General features: G+C 37.9%; 1 protein-coding gene across 1 annotated transcript in view; it reads right to left on the reverse strand.

The window, feature by feature from the left end:
• tmco3 (transmembrane and coiled-coil domains 3) overlaps positions 1-22,402 on the reverse strand; it is a 26,174-nt gene continuing 3,772 nt past the window's right edge. The window contains exons 3-13 of the mRNA XM_036557333.1: positions 19,102-19,281; positions 15,871-16,065; positions 14,516-14,644; positions 13,370-13,462; positions 10,707-10,893; positions 9,484-9,601; positions 8,042-8,237; positions 6,522-6,672; positions 5,397-5,476; positions 4,792-4,941; positions 1-692 (exon numbers count right to left, since the gene is read on the reverse strand). Coding sequence (XP_036413226.1) covers positions 579-692; positions 4,792-4,941; positions 5,397-5,476; positions 6,522-6,672; positions 8,042-8,237; positions 9,484-9,601; positions 10,707-10,893; positions 13,370-13,462; positions 14,516-14,644; positions 15,871-16,065; positions 19,102-19,281 — 1,593 coding nt within the window. The 3' untranslated portion in view covers positions 1-578. The remainder of the gene's footprint in view (positions 693-4,791; positions 4,942-5,396; positions 5,477-6,521; positions 6,673-8,041; positions 8,238-9,483; positions 9,602-10,706; positions 10,894-13,369; positions 13,463-14,515; positions 14,645-15,870; positions 16,066-19,101; positions 19,282-22,402) is intronic.

The raw sequence follows: 22,402 nt of genomic DNA on the forward strand, positions 1-22,402 counted from the left end.
ATCACCATAAAATGATTGGAATGCATTTGCTGTTACCACCAAACTCCTTTAAGTTAACTTCCAGTTCTTCCAGTTAAGCTGATCTTTATAACAGTCTTCAAGAATATACAAACACCTACACATGGAAAAAAAAAAACAATAAAGATTTCAAAGGCTGGACAAACTGAATCAACAGGTATGTAATTCATCACGGATGTTAATGTACACACTTTGCATGATTTCAGCCAAGTTATTTGGTAAATCTGTTGACATCAGCTGATTTCAAGGCACATTTAGGTGCTTCCTCATATGAGCAGAACAGGTTGTAAATCTACAGGAGTAAATACAGATCTTTGTACAGTATTGGTGACGATTCATAAAGCATTGTAAAAATCCTCCCTTTCCTCTGTGCGCTCTGTTTGAAACTCTGTGGTCACTGTGGTCACCATCAGAGTTGCCTTATTCCAGAGGAGCAGGACTACATTCTGTGCAAACACTTTCTGTGCGTCAAAAACCAAAAGGCTTCTTGCTTTCAGCCCTTTTGTAGTGTGCCGTTTCAATGCTGAGAAGAGAGCGATCTCCTTCGTATCCAGTGCGGGTCAGGTGGACGTTTTTCTCTCGATCCGAGGAACGTATCTGAGAGTGGCAGCTCTCCATAACACCGGCGCTAGCAGCAGACTTAACGTGGTGACACTGAGAACCAACAGATAAACCTGAAGAGGAAAGACAATGTAATCACTTCACAGAAATCTTTGTCCAGTTTTAGATAACAGTATGTCATCATAAGATTACTGTTAGATCACAGAAATGTTTTGTTGAACTTTTTTTTTTTTTTTAAAGAATAATGATTAAACTACACTCACTAAAGGCCAGAGCACAACAGTTTTTTAAGACAGACTTTTGCTTGTTGTCAGAGAGACTGGTGTGTTTTGTCGCTTAGCATGGCCTACTTGAACAGGAAAGGTGCATCTGAGAGACATGCAAAATAGCCAACCACAGTGAGACGTGTAAAGGTTTTTAAAACAGAACTACAACAACAACAGGGAAGTGAAGAGGTATGAATCAGAAAAAATACAACATCTATTTACTCGCTTCTGAATGATTTAAAAAGACCTAGTGGATGATGTTAGATGTGAAATTCACCATATGTTGTGACTCAGCTATTATCTTGATCCAAAACACTAGTTATGGTGTGCAGAATGTCAGCTGTGGCCAGGTTAACATGCAAAATACATCAGATGCTCCGTGGTCCTGGGAGTGGAGCATCTGAGGCCTGGGCCTTGTAGTACTTCAGTCCGGTCTCAAAAGTGTAAATTAACAGTCATTTGGACCATTTTATCCTAAAAGTAAAGCTGGGCGATATGGCAGAAATGTAATATCACAATACTTGAATTTCAAGTTTTCACATTTTTTCTGACATCTTGCAAAAAAAAACTGAATGCTTGACAGAATATTCCACTACCTGCTGACAAAGGCTGAATTTTCCATTGTTGCTCCAATAAAAACAATAGATAAGCTGTTTTGCAGTTGTCCATCTACCATAAACATGTAAACACAGCACTAGAATTAAACAGGTTGTTTTTGTTATCGTGTCTTTAAGATGGATATATGTAGATCAGTTCTGTTCTGATTTGCTGTCTTGTACTGAGAATCATTCACGAAACACCTCAGTGTCAAAAAAGGTGGGCTTTCCAGGCTGAAATAGGCAGACAAACAGTGCCCTCCACAAATACTGAATTGAAAAAAATCTAACCAAAGTATATTCCCATTCATATTTTATGTTTTAAAGTTCAACTGAGCGATTAGGAACACTTAAATAGTCAGCCATGACTTCCCGATTCACTAGGAAATATGATGAAACACAGGCCAAATTTTCATCCATTGTTACAAAAAAGACCACAGAAAACAGTAATGATGTGTGACAAAATGTTGTTCAGCTGAACAAATCAGGAAATGGCTACAAGAAAATAGCCAAACAGTTGAAAATGCCCACATCCCCTGGCAGATCAATAATTAAGAAGCTTAAAACAACTGGAGATGTTAAGGTGGTTCAAGTGGACAAAGAATAACCAAGGATCACAGATTGGGAATTGCAGACATTACTTAGGTCTTGCGGTCAGAATGTCTCCCAAACCACAGTCAAACACCACCTATATAACCACAGGCTGTTTGGGGGGTGCTAAAAGAAAGCCTCTGCTGTCACGATAGAAATCAAGCTCCTACAGTTTGCCAAACATTACAGGAACTTTCAATGGGACTGTGTTCTATGGTCAGATAAGACCAGAATAGAGGTTTTTGGCAACAAACACCAGAGGTGAGCTAGGCATGGAGACAAAGTTTGCCATGCAGAACAGCACCTCATCCCCTCTGTGAAGTATGGTGGTGGATTTGTGATACTGTTGGGCTGTTTTTCTTCCAAAGGCCCTGGACAATTTATTTGTATACTTGGTACGACAGGCTCCATCAAGTACCAGCAGAAATAAAATCAAAACCTGATGCTTCAGCAAGGAGGCTTAAACTGGGCCATAATTTGGATCTTCCAGACACACAATGATCCAAAGCACACCTCAAAATCAACAGAAAAATGGTTCACTGACCACAGAATCAAGGTTCTACCATGGCCACCCCAGTCCACTGACCTAAACACCATAGAAAACCTGTGAGGTGAGCTGAAGGAGTCCACATTGCGAACCTCGGAATCGGAAAGATCTGGAGAGGTTCTGTATGGAGGAATGGTCTAAAATCTCTTGTCATGTGTTCCCCAGTCTCATTGTTACAGTAGAACACTCAAAGCTGTAATCTTTGCAAAAGGGAAGCTGCATAAAGTATTAAGTATTTTTCCAGTCATTGTACTGTATTTTGAACGAAAGATCAAGAGGATAAACAATAAAGAACACTTTTTAAAGCCTGTTTTGTTCATGTTTACCAGGGGTGCCAATATTTGTGAAGGGGATTGTACATAAATACAGTACGTTGGTTTTCATGACATCAAAGAAACACTGAATTCAAAACAGGCTGTTTTGCAGCTTAGTTTTCATTGAAGCAGGAAATCAGTGGTTTGTTTTGAGACGTTGACACTGTTTATGTAATACAACAAAACTTTTAATTTTAAGAAAGTGAAGAGTATTCAGTTTTCCATTATATAGGGTCTTTAAGTAATCTAAAAGAAGAAACAGATTTGCTTATATTTTTTTGGACACTGTATGACATACTGTTAAACTATTTTATCTGTACTTTTTATCCATTTTTTATAGTTAACAATTTCACACAGTATCAGATATACATGAGTAAGTCTACATGACATTATTTAGCAACTCAACATGGTTTGTGACAGTTAACTAGAAGTTGCATCTCGAATAACAATAAAGCTACGAAAATGAGGCGTTGTGTTCCATTTTGTACAAACAGTAATCAGAACAAAGAAATCTATGTGTAGTCCGATATATCACCACTGATTCCCCAATGATGCAGAAACATGCAAACTGTGGCTACTGGCAAAGTTTTGCTAAATCCTTGGTATGCATTACAAAAAAGGTTGCCAACGGGATACCTGCAGCTGTTGCAGGTAAATTACTAAGGATGAGAAGTGAATTTGAGGCAAGTTTTTTTACTTTTTCTCCATCTTCACTGTCCGTTTTCTGCTCACTCAGCTGCTGTCATATCAAATGTAGCTAACAGGCCTCACAATGCTTTATGGTGCTGGCATCCATAGCTCCCACTCCACATAGCAGAGACACTCCACCTCGGCTGGCATCACCTGGCACTTGCCACAAGTAAACCAAATTTCTGTCTTACAAGGAGTCGCGTGTATGTCCAGCAAATCACTGGTGGGTCCGGCATCCAGCTGATGCCTTTCTTTACGTGTTTACTCAGTTCAAACATAAATGGTTGAGGCTCATTTGTGCTGAAAGTGTGGTAATCAAAATCATAATTAGACACTTTTCAAGTGCATTTGCTTAGCTTCTCAGCCAAGTTACCTTACGCTGTGTTTGTGTGTTTAGGAATTCATGTAGCCTCACATTTGGTCATCCTATGTGGAATAACACCACGTATTGTGGCAAAAGCTGTTCCAGTTACTCACAATGGCCATCCCACAATTCACTTATGCAGATGTGCATACATTTATTTTTGTTTTTGTAGAATAAAGTAAGACATTCCATGTTCTAAACCACATTGACACGTGTGTGCAAAACCAACAGAGATATGAATGTGTTTTGAGCAGGCTGAGAGACATTTTCCAGCATGTATTTATGGAGATGAGTCTGGTGACCAGAAAGTCCAGTGTTTGTTAGCAATGTTAGTATAGTATCTCCCATTGTAAACCAAAGAAGTACAGGTCAGATATTAAAAATGTCTTGGCTGATCAACTGCATCTAGGGTAAGTGATAAATCGTTAATTTGATGTGTTCACCTAAATATTCCTTTAAGGCAATGTAAAATATCAGGTTTTACCCTTACCTAAAATGGTACATGTTTGGTGTCTAAAACTGGCTTCCTAGGTTTAGTACAGAAGCTACAGGGTTAACGTAGCCTCATAATGGAAGCACAGTAAGCAAGTATTGTCATGTAGACTTACTCATGTATATCTGATACTGTGTGACATTATTAACTTTAAAGTAATAGGTAAAAAGTACAGATAAAATAAAGATTTTTTAATAGATAACAGTATGTCAAACTTGCCTAACAGTATGTCAAACCTAAAGGCCTTACATCATGGAAAACTGAATTGTCTTCTTTAAGTTTAACTACTTATTGTAAATGTTGAAATTTGAACAAGACATTAGAAATGTGACGCAAGATCACGGGGCTCACCTCTCTGGAGATGATGCCAGCCCGGCGAGCACGGCTGCCCAGGACAAAGGAGAACTCGCTGACTTGCGCCAACCCAGCCGATACCAGCCAGCGGATGTGGCGGGAGCCGAGGGGAAGGATGGCAGACAGCACCAGCACTGCCATAACAAACTTAGAGGGAGAATGTGGAATGACAGCAGAGAGAGAAGAAAAACAGTTTTGAACTCATCTTTGAAGAGATAAAGTGCAAAGGAGCAGTTAGAATTATCATTAAATAATATCTACAATAATGTGCAAAAGATTCAATACCCCTTTCAAATGAGAAAATAAGTTAACAAGGGGACTAAATTATGACGTTTTTCTGCACATTTTTATGACAATTTCTGTGAATGAGGAACAGAATAAAACAAACATTATATGTGCCATAAATGTTGTACAGGTCGCATTTATATTTCATTTTTTTCTCATATATTAAATTCAGCAAATAAACAAAAATGTACAGAAGTGTGTTCTCTGTAGAGGATGTGTTAACTTTCAAAATTTTCAATATTCAAAAGTACATGAAATTTGTCCAGCTGAACCCAAACGTTTGTCTATGACTGTATTAAAGATCTGCAAGTAATTACCTTCATGATCACCAGTGATAAAGTTAGAACCAGAAGGATAGTCAGTTCGTATAGGACAAACGTTGGAAACACATGGAGCCCTGTAAGAAATAATACAGAAAAGCAATCACTTTTGCGAAGGTTAAAATTATCTCTTTAAAGTGTCATAAGAAACAGTACAGACTCCTCTGCTCACGTCCCTTACTGACCTCAACTTGGGAGAGTCCAAAGCCACAATTTCTGTAACAAGTGGCACCAAAATTGCTAATTCGAGATAATTTAGTTCAAGTGAAAGCCCAGTAGAATAACATGCATTATTGTGGTTATACCAAAGCTTTATTATAGATAGATATAGATAGCTTTTTCGGCTATTATTTGATAGGAACTGACCAATTTAGTTTTATTTATTTATTTATTTATTTACATTACACATAAAAAATGTTTCATTATGCACTCAATAAGCTTGCATCGCTGACAAGTTAAATGTAAATAAAGTGGAATGATACTTAAAAATATTTTTTAAATTATATTGGCACTAATAGAATTCCTCACAGCCAATCACACTATGACACTGTTACCAACCATGGCATAAAACACGTTTTACCAGAAGAAAATCAGCTGTGGTTCAAAACCATGCAAAGTTACTTCTCTAAAAGCCAATCTAAAATCAAAATAATTTTTATTTTGTTAGTTCATATTAAACACGTTAAAAATGTATCTGTTACCTTCCATCCAAATGTAAAGAATTTCACCTGCTTCTAAAATGTCTTCTGATTTTTGATTACATCATTGTGAACCAGCGTATGATGAAAAAATACCTTTTTACCTCCCCTCCCACTACCCTCCACCTATCATCAAGCAGAAACACATTTCATTCAGAAATACACCACAGCGCGAAAGGAAGATGTGTTCTGATTTCCGATTCACGTTGCCTTTAAGAATGTGCTCATGGTTTTCTTCAAGTTGATGCAACAAGGGATATTATTAAATGCAGTGGTTCCCAACCTCATGCAATCCCTATTGTTGCATTTTCTCTGCTGTAACACATTCGATTGACCTCATCACTTAATGAACTGAGGGGTGAGCAGGGATAAAGATCCACTCAGACAGAAGCTGAAATGTCGTTTGGCCTATCAGCCTACTCACCAATAGATGCAAAGAAGATAATCGCTAAGAAGTCCCTGATTGGCTCGACACAACTCATGATCTCCCCTGTGACCATGTGACCCTGTGAGGAGAGGAGGGCTCCAGCAAGGAAACAGCCGAGCTCCATGGAAACATGCAGGAATTCTGTCACCTGCACAGTTTAGGCATGTTATGTCTTCAGAGATCAAGCCTCACAAGACAACTTTACAAATGTGAATATTAGTTATGGTGATATAAGTCTAATACTAATGTAGCTAATAAGTAATAGAAGCTAATAGTTCACAGGTCAGCGTCATTCAAACTGCATGCCTAAAGCATCGCACACTTGCTTCAAACCACAGTGAGTTGTTAAGTAATCTCAATTAGACTTGCTTATGTGTTTCTGACACTATATGACTCATTGTTATCTATAAAATGGACAAAACTACACAGGCCAACCTAAAAAATAAGATAACCACCTGCCTAATAAGTTGTTGGTCCTCTGCATGCCCCCAAAGCAACTCAGACTCTACAAGACCTTTGAAGGTGCCCTGTGGTGTCTCGCACAAAGACATTAGCAGCAGATTCTTTTCAAAGTCTTCTAAGCTGCAAGGTGGAGCCGTCACAGATTGGACTTCTTGTTCCAGAGCATCCCACAGATGCTCGATTGGACTGAGATCTGGGAATTTGGAGGCACATTAACCAGCTGAAAGAGGCCACCACCAACTGGGAATAGCACTGCCATCAAGGGGTGCTCCTGGTTCCTGGATGCTGGACCCAGGGTTTCCTTGCAGAACACTGCCAAGAGCATCACAATCCCTCCACCGGATTGTCTTCTTTCCACAGTGCACCCTGGTGCCATCACTTCCCCAAGTAAACGACACATACATACCTGACATTGTGATGGAAAATAAATGGGACTTATCTGACCAGGCAACCTCATTGCTCTAAGGTCCTGTTACTCGATACTCCGACTCCGTCATCTAGCCATAACGATTTGTCACTCAGGTGTTCACGCCTGCCCATTTCTCTCACATTCATCACGTCGACTACAAGAACCAATTGTTAACTTACCATCTAATATATCCCAGACCTTGACATGCGCTGTTGTTATGAGATAATCAATGTTACTCGCTTCATCTGTATCCATAATCACGGTCATTGTGTTTTGTCTTATAGCTGTATGTTGTATAGCAACAAAAAAACAGTAGCAGCCACCCTGATTTTGTCTGTGATTTTGTATTTTTTTAGATAACAGTATGCCATACAGTATCAGAAACCACGTAAGCAAGTCTATTTGAGACTAATTAACAACTCACTGCGGTTTGTGGTATGTATTGACCGTCATGTGATTTTCATGATGATAAATGGTAAGGTACAGACTTAGATTATTTGCTAGCTACACACAGCTCCAGTTCAAAACAACATCAAACTATCACATTCAGTCAGCTCAGTCACTGTCATATCAATATAGCCACTTTGGCCATCTCTAGGACGTGAAAACATTGAGTTGGTTGTGAGAACGTTACAAAAACACTCACTGTCAGCATTAAGAACACAAACGCTGTGGTCCCCAGCACAAGTATCTCTTTGTTCCCTTTGCTCTCGGCATGTAGCTTTCTGTAGAATGGACCAATCAGATGAGACCTCAGGAGCCAGCAGAGCAGCAGCACGACAGCAAAGGAGACCAAAACCTGAGCCAGAAGCACCAGAGCACGCAAACCTCCAATCAGTGCACTGCAACAGAGCAGAGCAACCAATCAGATGCAGCTATGGGGAAAGGCAACCAATCAGAATATTGAGAAACAGTCATATAAATAAATAAATAATACACTGACATATTTAACAAAATGTTATTAAGGATGTTATTAAGTCATGCCTCTTCTGCCTAAAGCTCACTGTTTCGATTATGTACAAAGAGTAGTTACAGGCATGTGAGAAAGTACGTACACCCCATGAAAAGTTTAGATTTTTCAACATATTTGGTTGTCATTTAAACAACGTTGATAGATAAAGGTGATAAAATTTAACAAAAGCCATTTAATCCCTTAAAATCCCAGTCTTATAACATATTAATGCTTATTATTCAGTAACTGCAAGGACATCAATGCAAACTGACTGAGCTAGTCTTAGGTTATAGAAGTGTGTAATGAAACTTTTGGTCTGCCAGTGCGCCCTGGCCATTTAAGGGGTTAACATCTTTGCCATCCTTTATACAATTAAAATAAACAAAAATGCAATTTTCTTATGTAGAAATAGTAAGTTGCACACTCCTACATGTATCACTACTTCAAATGTATTAAACTGAAATTAGGTGCACCTGCTGAAGACTATCTTGGAAGAACTTATTTTGTCTAAACCTCAGAAATCTGGTCTAGTGTGCTCTTTGTTATCGAAGTATGTAGTATCATCATACCTAGATCAAAAGAGCTCTCTGAGGCCTTCATAAAGAAGGTTGTAGATGCCTACGTGTCTAGGACAGATGTTTAAGGAGATATCCAAAATATTGAAAATCTATCATTTCACTGTCCGGAAGATCATCTACAAGAGGGGAAGATTTAATACCACTGCCAACTTGTCCAGGCCTGGCTGCCTCAGCAAATTTAATCCGAGAGCAGAGCATAAAACGCTAAATAAAAAGTCTCCAAGAACCCCAAAATGTCACCACATGATCTGCAGGTAGCTCTTGCCATTGTTGTTGTCCAAGTACATGCATCAGCCATTGAAAAGAGACAAGAGGAAGTCTGTGCTGTCTAAAAGAACATCAGGACAACACCAAAATGTGATAATGAACTTCTAGAAAAGGACCAGGACTTCTGGAACAATGTGTATGGGGTGAATTTACTTTTCCGCACAACTGTATACTGACACCAAACAGAACATTGATGTAACAAGGGAGAAAACTGTGCAGTTATGCTGATGTCATACATCACCTATGCATGTGTGTGCGGATGAAGCTGGTATTTGTTTGTGTATTATTTACCTGTCCACGTCTCCATTCCCAACTTGAATGAGGGTTGGCATGATGGCAATAAACAGACCCAGCTGAACATCCTGCATTACCAGCATTCCCAAAAGAACACTGCTGTAGTCCAGTTCACCTACACACATACGTCAACAAAACACAAAAACAGTGTTTGAGTAGTCTGAACATTTTAGTCTACTTTTATACTTACGTGAAGTGCATCAGTTAAGATTTTTGAAATAAAGTAGTTCTTAAAGAAAAGCACTGGATCATTAGTGGTTATAAGCCAATACTTAAGGTTTCAATTAATAAAAGAAAAAATGGTATCAAACCATCTCCACCTATAAGTCCAGTTATTATCTCTGTTTGAAATGTAAATACACCGTTCATTTCACTAATGACTTTTTGTACTCTTATGTTTAACACTTTTTTTATTACTGGTATCTTGAAGATTTAAGCTCTATTATTTTAATTAAGTTTGTACTGCAACTTTGAGTATTTGAAGATCTACTTTCCCACCAAGTTTGGTTCCAACCTGCATCTAACAAGCTGTCCCTCCCCTCAGGTAACACTAAGGCATCTGATCCAGCCAGTCAAGGACTTCTGAAGAAGTTAATTCGCTAGAGCAGGTGTGGCAGTCTGCATTTGGAACCAGACTTTGAAGGAAGGTAGATCTTCAGGACTAGGGTTGGTGACCACCGTTATAGAGGATGTGTCAACTTATATTTTACCTAGAAAATCAGGGCAAAGGTGATTTGACTAGGTAGCTCAAATTCATGCATATGCCTATATTCTCTTACTTCCAAACACAAACGGCATCAACTGAAAGTTTAGAATCTGAACTTGTTTCAATTAATTACAAGTGAGAAATACTAATTCATATAAAATTACAATATGCTTCTGTTATTGTAAACCGTGACTTCTAACAGATAACATACACACACACACACACACACACACACACACACACATATACAGAGGCAGCTTCCATCCAGCATTAAGACACGTTTTTGGTGAGTGGATCATGTTCGTATCACTCAAACCACATTCGGAGGTGGCCAGAGGCGGATCTTGACCACATTTAACACAAGTGTAAATGGAATGGTTTTCTGCGCCTGTACAGAGTTTGGGAGTGTAAAATGTAACAGGAAAAAGTAAACAAAAGTAAAAAAAAAAGGGACCTCTGGATAATCTATAATCTGGATTCAAAACACTTCTTAATGGAAGATGTAAACACTTACCGTCCTTGTCCCCCCTGTTCCCAACTGAGAGGAATCGTGACACCAGAGGAGTGCTGGACAGTGACAAGCAGCTGGAAATGAAGACTGTCTGAATGGGGTGGAGCCTAAACATCTGTCCCCATACAAGCCCCGCCCCCACCATCAGGAGGCTAAGGCAGCTGGAGCCTTGAACAGAGATTTTCCAGACCTGCAGAAAGGACAACAACAAAATGATGATGACACTGGCCTTTATAACAGTGTTATTGCTGAAGGCTGCACTTTGTAAATAAGCTTTCCAACCTATCACAATGTTTTTACTGTGTGCTGAGAGCACCCTGACATTCACATTTCCAGATGGGTGTTTTGATGAAACAAGGTATTCATATATTCCAAAAAAATGTAAATCATTTTGGACCAAAAAGAGTACCCTATCTTTTAATATGTCACATTACTGACTTGCTAAAGCTGGAGGAAAGGAATATTGCAATAGTAAAATCCGCCAATATAATCGCAATACCAGTATTTCATCCATATCATGCAGCCCTATTTTGTAACTGATCTAAAAGTACCTCTGCAGTACTTTTACAGCCCCACAGATTGTTCTTTGTGCTCTGAGCTGTCCAGCATAAGGTTTCTTTACCTCTTTGGCTTTTGGATGTAGTCCGATCACAATTACGCAAATTTCCAGACCCAGCAGACAAAACTGCTTTGTAAACTCCATTTACAAAAGCCTGTCTTTAAATAAGCAAATGATCTCATGAATCTTGAACATCATGATCAATGTCGCCTACGTGGAAATATATGATACCATCTTATTTCATGCTAATCAACCATGTTGATGCATCTTTTTTTAACAGCAGAGTCTGGGCTCATCAATATCATATCATTTGTTTACATACAAAGATATTAACTACTGATATATTACATTTGAACCTAGCTTGTGTTTTTAAAATGAACCACCCACTGAAAACAGATAGCCTTGTAGCTGAATGTCAGGTGAAATATGACCTCCTTATGTTTTATTATGAAACATGCTCGCTGCTGAGTACTACTACTTATTTACTGGAAAGCATATAATATTCAGTGTCTACTGGGCATCGAGGCTTAGGTGCATGAAATGTGAGGATTTTTGAATAATGAACACATTTATCTCCAACATAACAAGACAAAAAACAAGCACAGAATTTCTCCTGTGTTTATTGTGTGTACAGTTGCATGAAAAAAGTTTCTAAACTCTTGGAAGTACCTGTACTTCTGCATGAATGGCTCGTACAGTATTAAAGAATGTTCACTCATAATAATAAACAAAGAGGTTTTTAACACAAAGCATAGACAGCGATTTACATTACTATAAAGGGGAATTCCACCAGTTTTCCTAATGTCTCTATAATTCAGTCATTCCAACAGTCATTCAGAGTTGTTTAATGTGAAATGGTTCATTGTAGAGAAGCTTAATCAGATTTTCTTTACAGCGGTGGTGATAGGAACCAGGGGTCTCAATGTCTACAACACAAACATAGCTGTTTTATTTACTATCCAAAATAACTTCTGAGTTTTTGTGTATATGCTGATGATGGTAAAATGATGGTAATGGACTATTTTGCCTTACAACCCCTTGCATGTACAGTTTAATAATGAATTACTGAAAAATTGCATTTTAGACCAAAACCTCAAAATTAGCATAAAACAAAGTAATCTGGCAGTGTATTCATAACTATTTCATATAATAACTTTTTGTGGTGTAGCTTTTAGAACCATTAGACAACCTTCAGACCTCAGATTCCTATCACCACCACTGTGAACCACTGTGAACAATTCTGATTCTGTAGGCTTCTCAAGAATCACATCAAATCATTCTGAATAACTTTGCTTATACTTCAACCATTTACTTATTGAGAAATAAAAAAAAATGGTGAAATCCCCCTTTAAAAGTAAATGTTTGTACATTTTTACTTATTTAAAATGTGCAGTTGCATATTCATAATTATATGACAAAGTAAAAGTCCATGAAAACACTCCATCTCTCACGATTTAGTGTGTACCTTCCGCATTTATACTGTGCAATTACAGTGGTCTTATATGTTCACTGCATGTCACACTGCATGGGATGCTGCAAATAAAATCCCACGTCAGACTGTGCGAATTCAGTTATGCTGCATGTCACTGTCATGTTTACAATATAATGCTATATTATAATAACAGACTCATTCTGATATAGCTGCAGAATAATCTTGTGCCTTTTCTGTTCCAACAGTGGCCTGACAGGAGTAAATACTGCAGCTTAGCACAATCTACGAATAGTATTGGCCTTGATATTAGACAACTCTGAATGACTAATCTAAATACTGCCCCACACTCATAAACAGAATAAAGTGGGTACATAAGCATTTCATTAATTCACCATTTTGGAGTCAACACCCACTCTGGCATTCCAACAAATTCCACAGAGCAGTTAGGAAAGTGTGAATGACTGAGAAGGACCCAGAGAACAGTATTGCAGTCAGGAAAATAAGTAAATGCATATAAGAAAAAACAAGGCTGTTTGGCTTGAGGAGATACTGGGGAGAAAACAATTTCAGAAAGGAATGCAAAACAGTGAGCACTCCAAAGCTGTTCTGATCAAGCGGGTAAGTATGCAAATCATGAAAACGACAGAAGGTAGTTCAAAATGTGCTTTTCTTTACCTTGTGGAGTCGTTCAGGAGAGAACTCAAGGCCAACCACAAAAAGAGTGAAGAACACACCCAGCTCCCCCAGCGTCTCCACCTGAACCATGGACTAGGGAGAGAGAAAGAGATATCATGTTAAAATATCCTCCAAAATGAGCTTTCTCTTTTTAACATGTACATTACCCATGCAGTGAATATTAAAAAGTTATTAAAGTGAAAGTTCTGGCAAGAAACCAATTTTACATTTATATTTTCCTCTTATACCAAAAGAAATCCACCAGCCAAGATGTGTTTGGTTCTTTAGTGTTGCACTAGAGCTACAAAGCAAATATAGCTAACAAGTAATGGAGGCTTTTACACTACGCAAACCGCAAGCCTAAATCTTGACACACTTGCCTGAAACTACATTGAATTGTTAAATAATATAAAATAGATTTTTTTCTATGGTTTCTGATGCTGTGTAACATACAGTTATCTACAAAATGGATACACTGTCACATATTTAAAAACAAATAGTCTGTGTTTCCCACATCTAGGCTATAGTAGGGTGCCCCCCTAAGGTATAATGACTGTCAACCAAGTATATGTTGTCCCATTTTAACAGTGTCCAGTTTCCATTTGGTCCCATTTTACCAAATTCCAAAGAAATAAAATTTTATATTTTTATGAATTAACTATGCAAAGCATCACTCTAAACCAGCAAGTCCAATCTTATCCGCAAAGGGCCGGTGTGGCTATAGGTTTTCACTCCAAACAAGCCGAAGCCCACCTCCACCTGTTTAATCAGTTGGTCATAGTCTTCAAACATTTCATCAGGTGACCTCCTGCTTTGTTGGAGTGAAAACCTGTGGTTATGCCAAGTCTGTGAGCTGCTTCACATCTAAAATAAAAAACATTCACTTATTTGATGTGTTATCTGAATACCCAGCTAAGCAAACAAATGGTATTAGTTTTATTTATTAAAAATCACCTTTTCATGATGTTTTCCCCAAACTAACCCACAAGTCCAAATTATAGATGTGACTTATATTTACTACCACATCTAACAACTAAGAGTGAATAATTGGAAGCAGGTAGTAAGATTTCACTATTACCAGGTTTCATCCATTATCAAAAACATTTGCATTTTATGAAAGATTCCTACAATTTAAGTGACTCTTACCTGAATGCTATTAAGCCCTGAAGGACCTAGAAGAACCCCACAAACTATGTATCCAAACATAGGAGGCAGTCCCATTAAAGTGCACAGCCAGCCACAGGGCAGAGAGAGCATGACCACTGACACCAGGTCCTGTGGGAGAAAACGCAGGTCATAATCCTTTGCCAGTGAGCGATATAACCCCCAAATCTGCTTAAATACAGGTTTCATACAGTAATTATGTAATATACAAATTAATCTATAATTAATACAGTGTTAGTCATCTGTTAGGATAAAACAGTGAAAATCCAAGACCTACATAATCCACACATCATCTCCACAGAAACTAATTTTAACCCAGTCTCCCCCCATCACATAATGCTACTAAGCTGGGAGGGGGAAGACTGGTACGTGACATGCGAAACCAGCCACCAAATCTCTTCAGACTGTGACTAATGCAACGGTGTTAGGGGAAAAGGAGTACGAAGTTACGCATTAAAGTAGTGTGATGACTTTTTTCTGTAATAAAGTATGTAACGCATTACAGTATAAGTTCTAGTAATCACATTACAGGTACTGACTTTATAAGATTGTGTTACCAGCTTCACTCGTACTTATTTAAATCATAAATGTCCTTTATATGTAATTTGTGTGCATGCACACCCACTGCATCAGCTGACTGCATGAGTTTGATTGTGAATGTGAGAAGTGCAGTGTGAGTGCAGAAAGCACTGCAAACACACGCTAATATTAAACTGATAGATAAAGACTCCATGATGAAGTAGAGAGAGACTCAGCCTCACCTAAACAGCCTAAACTAGATTTTCATTCAGGAACAGATCTGTAAGCGTTGCACTTCTCATAAATATTGTACATTGAGGCTTGAGCTTTGTTAGAACTGTTTCTTGTGGGTAGTTTCTCTCTTTTAAACAGCATCAGCTGTTCATCATTTTAATCAGCTTATCTGGCTGTGTTCTGTTAAAAGGAAGGGATACTGATATGTTCACTGTGACTGGACATTTCTTTCTAAATAAACTGCTGAAAAGGACTAACAGGCTTTCCTTGATACAGCTGATACAAGTGGGTTTAGAGTGCAAAGCAGAAGTAATGAGTCATGAGCTTGCATCTTGCCAGAAGTAATAAGTAATCTCAATCAATTTGAGAAACAGCTGCACAGTTTAGCTTTGCAATGAGGTAATGAGACGACCCTCATACCCACCCAGAGACAGTGAGACCAATTATGCTCACTTGGACTCATCTAAGTATTTCTTTGAGCGATTAGACTGGCTACAGATTTCTAATCTAACCTCTAACCTGTGGTCAACCACTGCATGGTTAACATACGAAAGGTCAGGCTAAGGATTCAGAGGGTCACTGACCTTGATGAAGTGATGGTCAGCACGAGGAATAGTTGAGTCTCGGGGTTTAGTCAGTACATACTGGTTGTTCTGGGAGTCAATGAGCATGCTCAGTCCCAGATCACTCTCGACCACTTGCCGCGATACGTTCTTCCTCTTATTGTCCTCCTCATCCTCCTCGACCCTCAGGACAGCCTCCACATTAACCCCCTTCATCTGCAGAAAGACAGATGGGAAGATCAATAAAGAAATGTAAGGAACTAATGAAGAGAACATAGTAAAAAAGAATGTAGGAGACTATATTTCTGAAGAGATAAAAAAACAACTATGATAAAACTGGCTTAATAAATTGGCAGATGTCTTGTTACAAACCTGTTCAAAGTAGTAGCATTTAGTGGAAGTTTAACAGATGCCAAAAAACATATACATGTATAGACATACATTTCATAATTGGTTCAAATGACCAGTCATTGGAAGTTATTAGAAGAATACCAGGAACATAAACCAACCAAATAATTAACAGCTCAATGTTGCACTCAAGAGCGAGGTTCTACTCAAACACATATACATAGTATTATATGAAGGACGTCTCGCTTTAAATATAGCTGAATATGCATAATGAGGCATCAGCAGCCATACTAACCTATTTAATTCATTTGTATATCAGAGTTTACAATGGTCACAAGGAAGCTTCATGGAAATTCAGTTGTACTGAACTGTGTTACATTTTTTTAGCTAGAAAGACAAGTTTGTGTAATCAAACAAGTTTTGGGCAAATGACTACCTCTAAGGATGCTGAAATCTGAGTCCATGTCGTTTCCGTTTAAAAGGTGTGTCCTTTCATTAGGCCTCGTTATTTTAGTATAGCTTCAAAAGGTGCAACTCAACCTGTTCTTCCCAGTGAATTTGTTCTGTTTGAGTGCACACACAGATCTGGTCAAACAAGTAGGCTCAAAGTAGTACAAAGTAGGACACAGTCTGTATGAGAAGGCATGACACTCACTGTTTATTTAAAAGAAAATGTGTTAAAAGTCTTTCTTTAACTTTCTAAGGAGGTTACATTCAGTACATATTGCTGACTAGACAAGTTTGAGTGTGAATTCAATTCAAATAAATTTTATTTGTATAGCGTTTTACTGCAGACACTGACACAAACAATGAGGGTCCAGTGGTTGATTGAATAAAATGTCTTGAATAATTTCCTTATATCTCAAAGCCCCTGTCTACTTTCATATTATCCTTTTCTTTTCACTATTATCTATATTTTTGTGGTTTTTAGCATGAACTGGCAGAAAAAGAATGCTGTCGGTCTTTCCTGTTGAAACATTTTTTACTTTTTTTCTGCCATTTTCTTCAGTTCAATTTGAGTTGGGTGGGTGTTGAGTTGAGCTACTTGCGTTTCTCTCCCACACATAAAGTGACTATTCTCCCACTTCTCTGAGTCACAGCCAAAACTCCGGGCAAGTAGGTTATTTAAGCTTTTCTAAATTAGTTAACAGTGCTTGTTATGAAGGTTTATTACACAGTTATTTGTAGAGTAGCAAGACGCTGCTTCCTACTTGCATTGGCCACCTGTTGCTGGATCCTACCATAAGCATTTAACTTCATTTATGAGAGTGCGATAGCTAATGATCCAGCTTAACTGTAGGAATGAAATTATAGAGTTAGCTAGGTATTACATTAGCTTCCCTTCCCTGTACCCTTCCCTACCCTGTACAGGTGTGGCAGACAATTAGGCACTTGACAAATTTCTTCACCATGTCCTCAAATATGTCCATGCGAATTCATAATGGTTGCTTGCGTGACCTCCATTTCAGAAGCATCGTCCAGCAGTCGTCTAGCTATAGATTACTGTTAAATAATATAGTGTGGCTGAACAGATATAATCTGTGTGGCTGACACAATATATCTGTGATCTACCCGTCATATGATGAAAGGCTGAGTTCTCAAACATTAGCTGTAAAGTTAATTAGATCTCTGAAATGAGCATTAGGCTTTCTACTCACCATTCACAGACTGGCTGAATTGTTGGAGCACTTATCTACTACTAATTGCATTTATTCATATTTATTTCTTGAATATAACACTAGTAAAAGCCTTTTCCGTAGCATATCGTTACTATTAAAATAAAATTTTTAATGTTTAAACCATGTTGACAGAAGCTTTAACTATAATCCTTAGGAAGAGCAGATTAATTCAATACGTAAAAATCCACTGCACTCAAAAATGTGTTTTTAAATGGTAAACTCCTTATGGAAAGCATATTATGATCATACAGATTGGTATTCGTTTGGTTAAATGTGTTACTACAGCGCAAAGTTCACACTTTTGACATCGAAAACAAAAGCTGTCTTAGGACTTTTGTAAAAAACGATTTGTGCACTACGCATCAGTTTATTTTTCTATGTCACAAATAAACTTGAACCTATCACGGTCCAATATACTAAAACAGGCGAGGATTATGATGTGGTGTCAACATACTTATTAAATTCATGTTTTACATCTATCTAGCAAACTGTCAAACATGTTGCATAAGTCAGACCTGTTAGCATCAAGGCTGGGTGCAAAGCAGAAATCTGATTACTGCCTGACTCATGTAGACCTGGAGTTTTCCCATTATCTGATTACCCAAGTGCATGTAAATGTGTTGATCGGATTACTGACAAAATCTGATTTTCTGCGGTTATCATATTATTAGGTGCACAACTGAAATGTGAACCAAAACAAAGTGCACCGCAACCAAAATATCTTTGCTGACCATTACAACCAAGGCCCTTTATCATGTTTGCTTTTACTAAATTACCTTTCTGAATTAAAGGAAGAAAAAGGTGGATTAGTCTTCATTAGAACAACAGTAAAGTATGAAGATTGTATCGAAGATGAAGATGATAGAAACAAAAGTGCTCTATATTCTTATTTAATGTTCAGATGACAAAGATAAAACACTACATAAGCACAAGAGATGATACTGCATTGCACGATAAAAGAAGAAATCACCTGCCACACAGACAGAACTTTGAATGATGTCAGTTGCTGTGACAAGCGCAAAGTAAGAAGAAATTCCAGAAGACATAACAGTTCCAACAGATTCACCAATCCACTAATTGAAGACCATACAAATGATCATATGTTGCAATTTCAGCATCATGGTTCAATCAGGACGTGATATTATAAAGCTTAGCTCTAAAATAAATCCTTTCGCAAAGCTAATGGTTCATGTCGGGTCCCTCCAAACACACTCTGATGTCTGACCTGTTTGTTGTTGTCAAAGACGTGGTCTTCAATCTCCTCCTCCAGGCGGTCAGCGGCCTTCCTTACGTCCTCCAGAATCTCGTCCAGCATTGAGAGGGTCTTGTTGCGGTCTTGCACCACCTTCAGAGCCTCCTGCTGGTGTTTCTCAGCCGCAACCAGCTCCACGTACTCCTTCTCCTCCTATCAGGGGATAAACATTCGCTCCATATCAGAATAAGCTATGACTCAACCTTGGCCTGTGTGATAAAACAACAACGACAATTACCGAAACATATGTTGATAATGTGCGTTTGAACTATTGTTGATTAAAATAATTATGCCGTTCAGTTCCGCAATCCGGTATTAGCAAGCTTGAACTTTGAACAAATACACCTACTTGTCCTGGGCACTAGGTGGCGATATGCAACTTACACACTAGACAGGGAGGGAGAAGAAGTCTAGCCAATCATTTTTAACAGTGCAAACCAGTTGGACATGGTAGTTAGCTTTGAGCTGTTTACATGCATAAAAACCGAAACAAAGACACATAAATCCAACAATTTGGAAGTTACTTGCATACATTTTCATTTAACAGCAGTCTGCAATATCTTGAAATAAACAAGCCTTATTTTGTCATGAACCTGTAGGCCTTCATATATAAGTGCCCCTTTATATGGTTGTATTTTAATGATGTTCATTATACAGTCTTATGCAAAAGTTTGGATACCCTGGTTAAACTACATGTATTGTTGATATAGTGAAAATAAGTTACCATATTCTCTACAGAGAACACACTTATTTATGGAATTTTTTAAACAAATTTCAGAGCAAATTCACCATTTGTTTTTTGAATTTAAAATATCAGAAAAATCAGAACATTAAATGTACCATTACTTTTGCCACATTTTATGTTTTATTTTTCCAATATGTTAAATTCAGCAAATATTTTCACTTTTTTTCTTTTTTATCTATTCAATGTTTATATAGAAATATATCATAGTTCGTCTAAATTCTCAATTCTTGTCTTAGCACTCAATTTTACAGAAAAACCTTGAGACACTAGCAGCTGTGTTTCCTTTCAAAGGATTTTTACAGAAAGCGTTTTATGGTTCGGAAAGTTTGTTGATGTAGACTATGGAAGTGTAAACTGCCAGTAATATTTGATGAATGTCAACAAAACTTTTTTGCGTTTAACTGTAGTGTCATGTGACAGAGTTCCCTCACATGCCTCTTACACCAAAAACAAACAAACACAAACAGCATGGTGGACAAGTATAGCTGGACTAAGGACAAAAGAGCATTTTTAAAAGAAATACAGAGAGAGAAAATTGCTCAAACAGCTCTATATGGCAGAGAAACACGATCTTTGGTACAGCACTTCTTTTTTTTTAATCAATAAACAGTTTCTAGCTGGAAATGACGTCATTACTTAAAGCATTTTTATTGCTAAAAGTCAGTGCAATGGAAACAAGCTGCTGGGCAGCTTTTTCATTTGATCGCTTTTGCAGCATAAATCTTAGGACAGCTTTGTGAAGTTATGACAACTACTTTCAAATTGGGAGCTTCTGTACATTTGAAATGGGTCCCCTAGTGGCGAACCACCAAAATTTCCAAACATTTAAAATGTATTTTTGAAACTGCATAATGTAAAGAAGCCTCGTTTGTTGAACTTGTGTGACTTGGCCACCTATATGCACCTCTAAGCACTGTTTCTACACGGCAGTGTTGCTAACGTTTTGAAGCATTTCAAGTTTTCGCTGTCTTCATTATGACCATCACTAGTTAGCTATCAAGCCCTGAAATCATGTAGAGTTAACAGGGTTGTGGGTTTGAGGAAAACGTTTTAGAGAAAAAGTTACACATCATTTAAAACTACATTCTGCATAGTTCAGAATACTATCCAGATTAAAAATGACTCGCGTGCTAACCTCTACAAAACATCCGGCTTTGTCCACTAAAGCAAACAACTCTGTCATTTTCTCACAATGCAGGGACCGGTCACTCAAAGACACACTCTACTTGTGTCTGGCAATCACAGATAGCAGTGCCTAATGCCGAGTAATGCTGTCTCCAGTCACCTCGGGTGCTGGCCTTCAGTAAAAGAGATAAGAGCCCTTCTCTCAGCGAAAAAACCTCCAGCACTTCAGCAAAAAACCAGAAAAGCGCTGTTACCAGGGAAACAACAGTATATCAGCCTTGCCTGCCAATTACAGTCACTTTGTGCTCATGTCTAACTCAAGGGCCACTACCTAAAAGCCATCGATCACTTCCAACAGAATAGAAGGCTTCCAAAATAACTCTAAGGAATAAATTACAGTCATAATTCATTTTTACCAGACCATTTCCCAATCTCTCTAGAATCAACAGTCTGTTTCTGTTACTGTGGCTTTAAGACTGGTATGTGTAAATGCACCTGTATGTACTGATGCCCTGTATTGTGTAGCCAAAGCTGAAATGTACAGAACTTCAATCACTCCTTGCCAATGTCTGGATTGTTTGGAAGGCTGCAATGATTTGTTTGCTTAACTGTTTCCCCATGTTTTCCACTCCAATAATTCTGATACAGATAGTAATAACATCCCTTATCACTACAATGTGATTATGAACGGGCAGGGCTAAACTTGCATTGCATTCATGGATGTGACATCACAACCATGTACCATCACAACTTTCCCCACATAAAAACATGCGCTGCTTGCATTTTACTTTTGTTTACTCTTTTCCCCTTTACGATGCGAGTCAACCAGCTTGTCTTCGAAGGGATGAGACTAGGGATAAAATCACGGACACAACCCATGAAAACGCAAAATAAGGCTTTAGGCTTTAGTGAATATATATATATATATATATATATATATATATATATATATATATATATATATAAAAAAACAGCCTACAGTAACATAATCCAGTCTACTTAAATACGTTTACCACATATTGTTAGCAAACATATATGACTTGCCTGATGCTAGCTTGAAGTTCACATGCATAGTTTGAAAAACAGACTGTAGCTCTCAGCTTTCAAGCTTTTTTGGCCTAAGACTAACTACACAGGCTAACTGCTATATACCGCTACACTCAACAGAAGCTATGACGTTTAAAAAAAGCAAAGCCAATTCTAGTCTAACTTAGCACTGTCTCATGTGGATAAATATCCTAGTTGATAAGTATCCTTTTATTCCCTGCTGACAAAAATGAACTCCCAACAGATCTAAGATGGTCATGCATACAATTCAAAAACTCACGTTGAATGAAAAGCAGGCCTGTTCAAATGTCTATATTACTTACCTGAAATTAAATTAACTTTTTAAATAAAAGAAAT

This window comes from Colossoma macropomum, unplaced genomic scaffold (genome assembly GCF_904425465.1).
Source record: "Colossoma macropomum unplaced genomic scaffold, Colossoma_macropomum, whole genome shotgun sequence".
NCBI classification, from domain to species: Eukaryota; Metazoa; Chordata; class Actinopteri; order Characiformes; family Serrasalmidae; genus Colossoma; species Colossoma macropomum.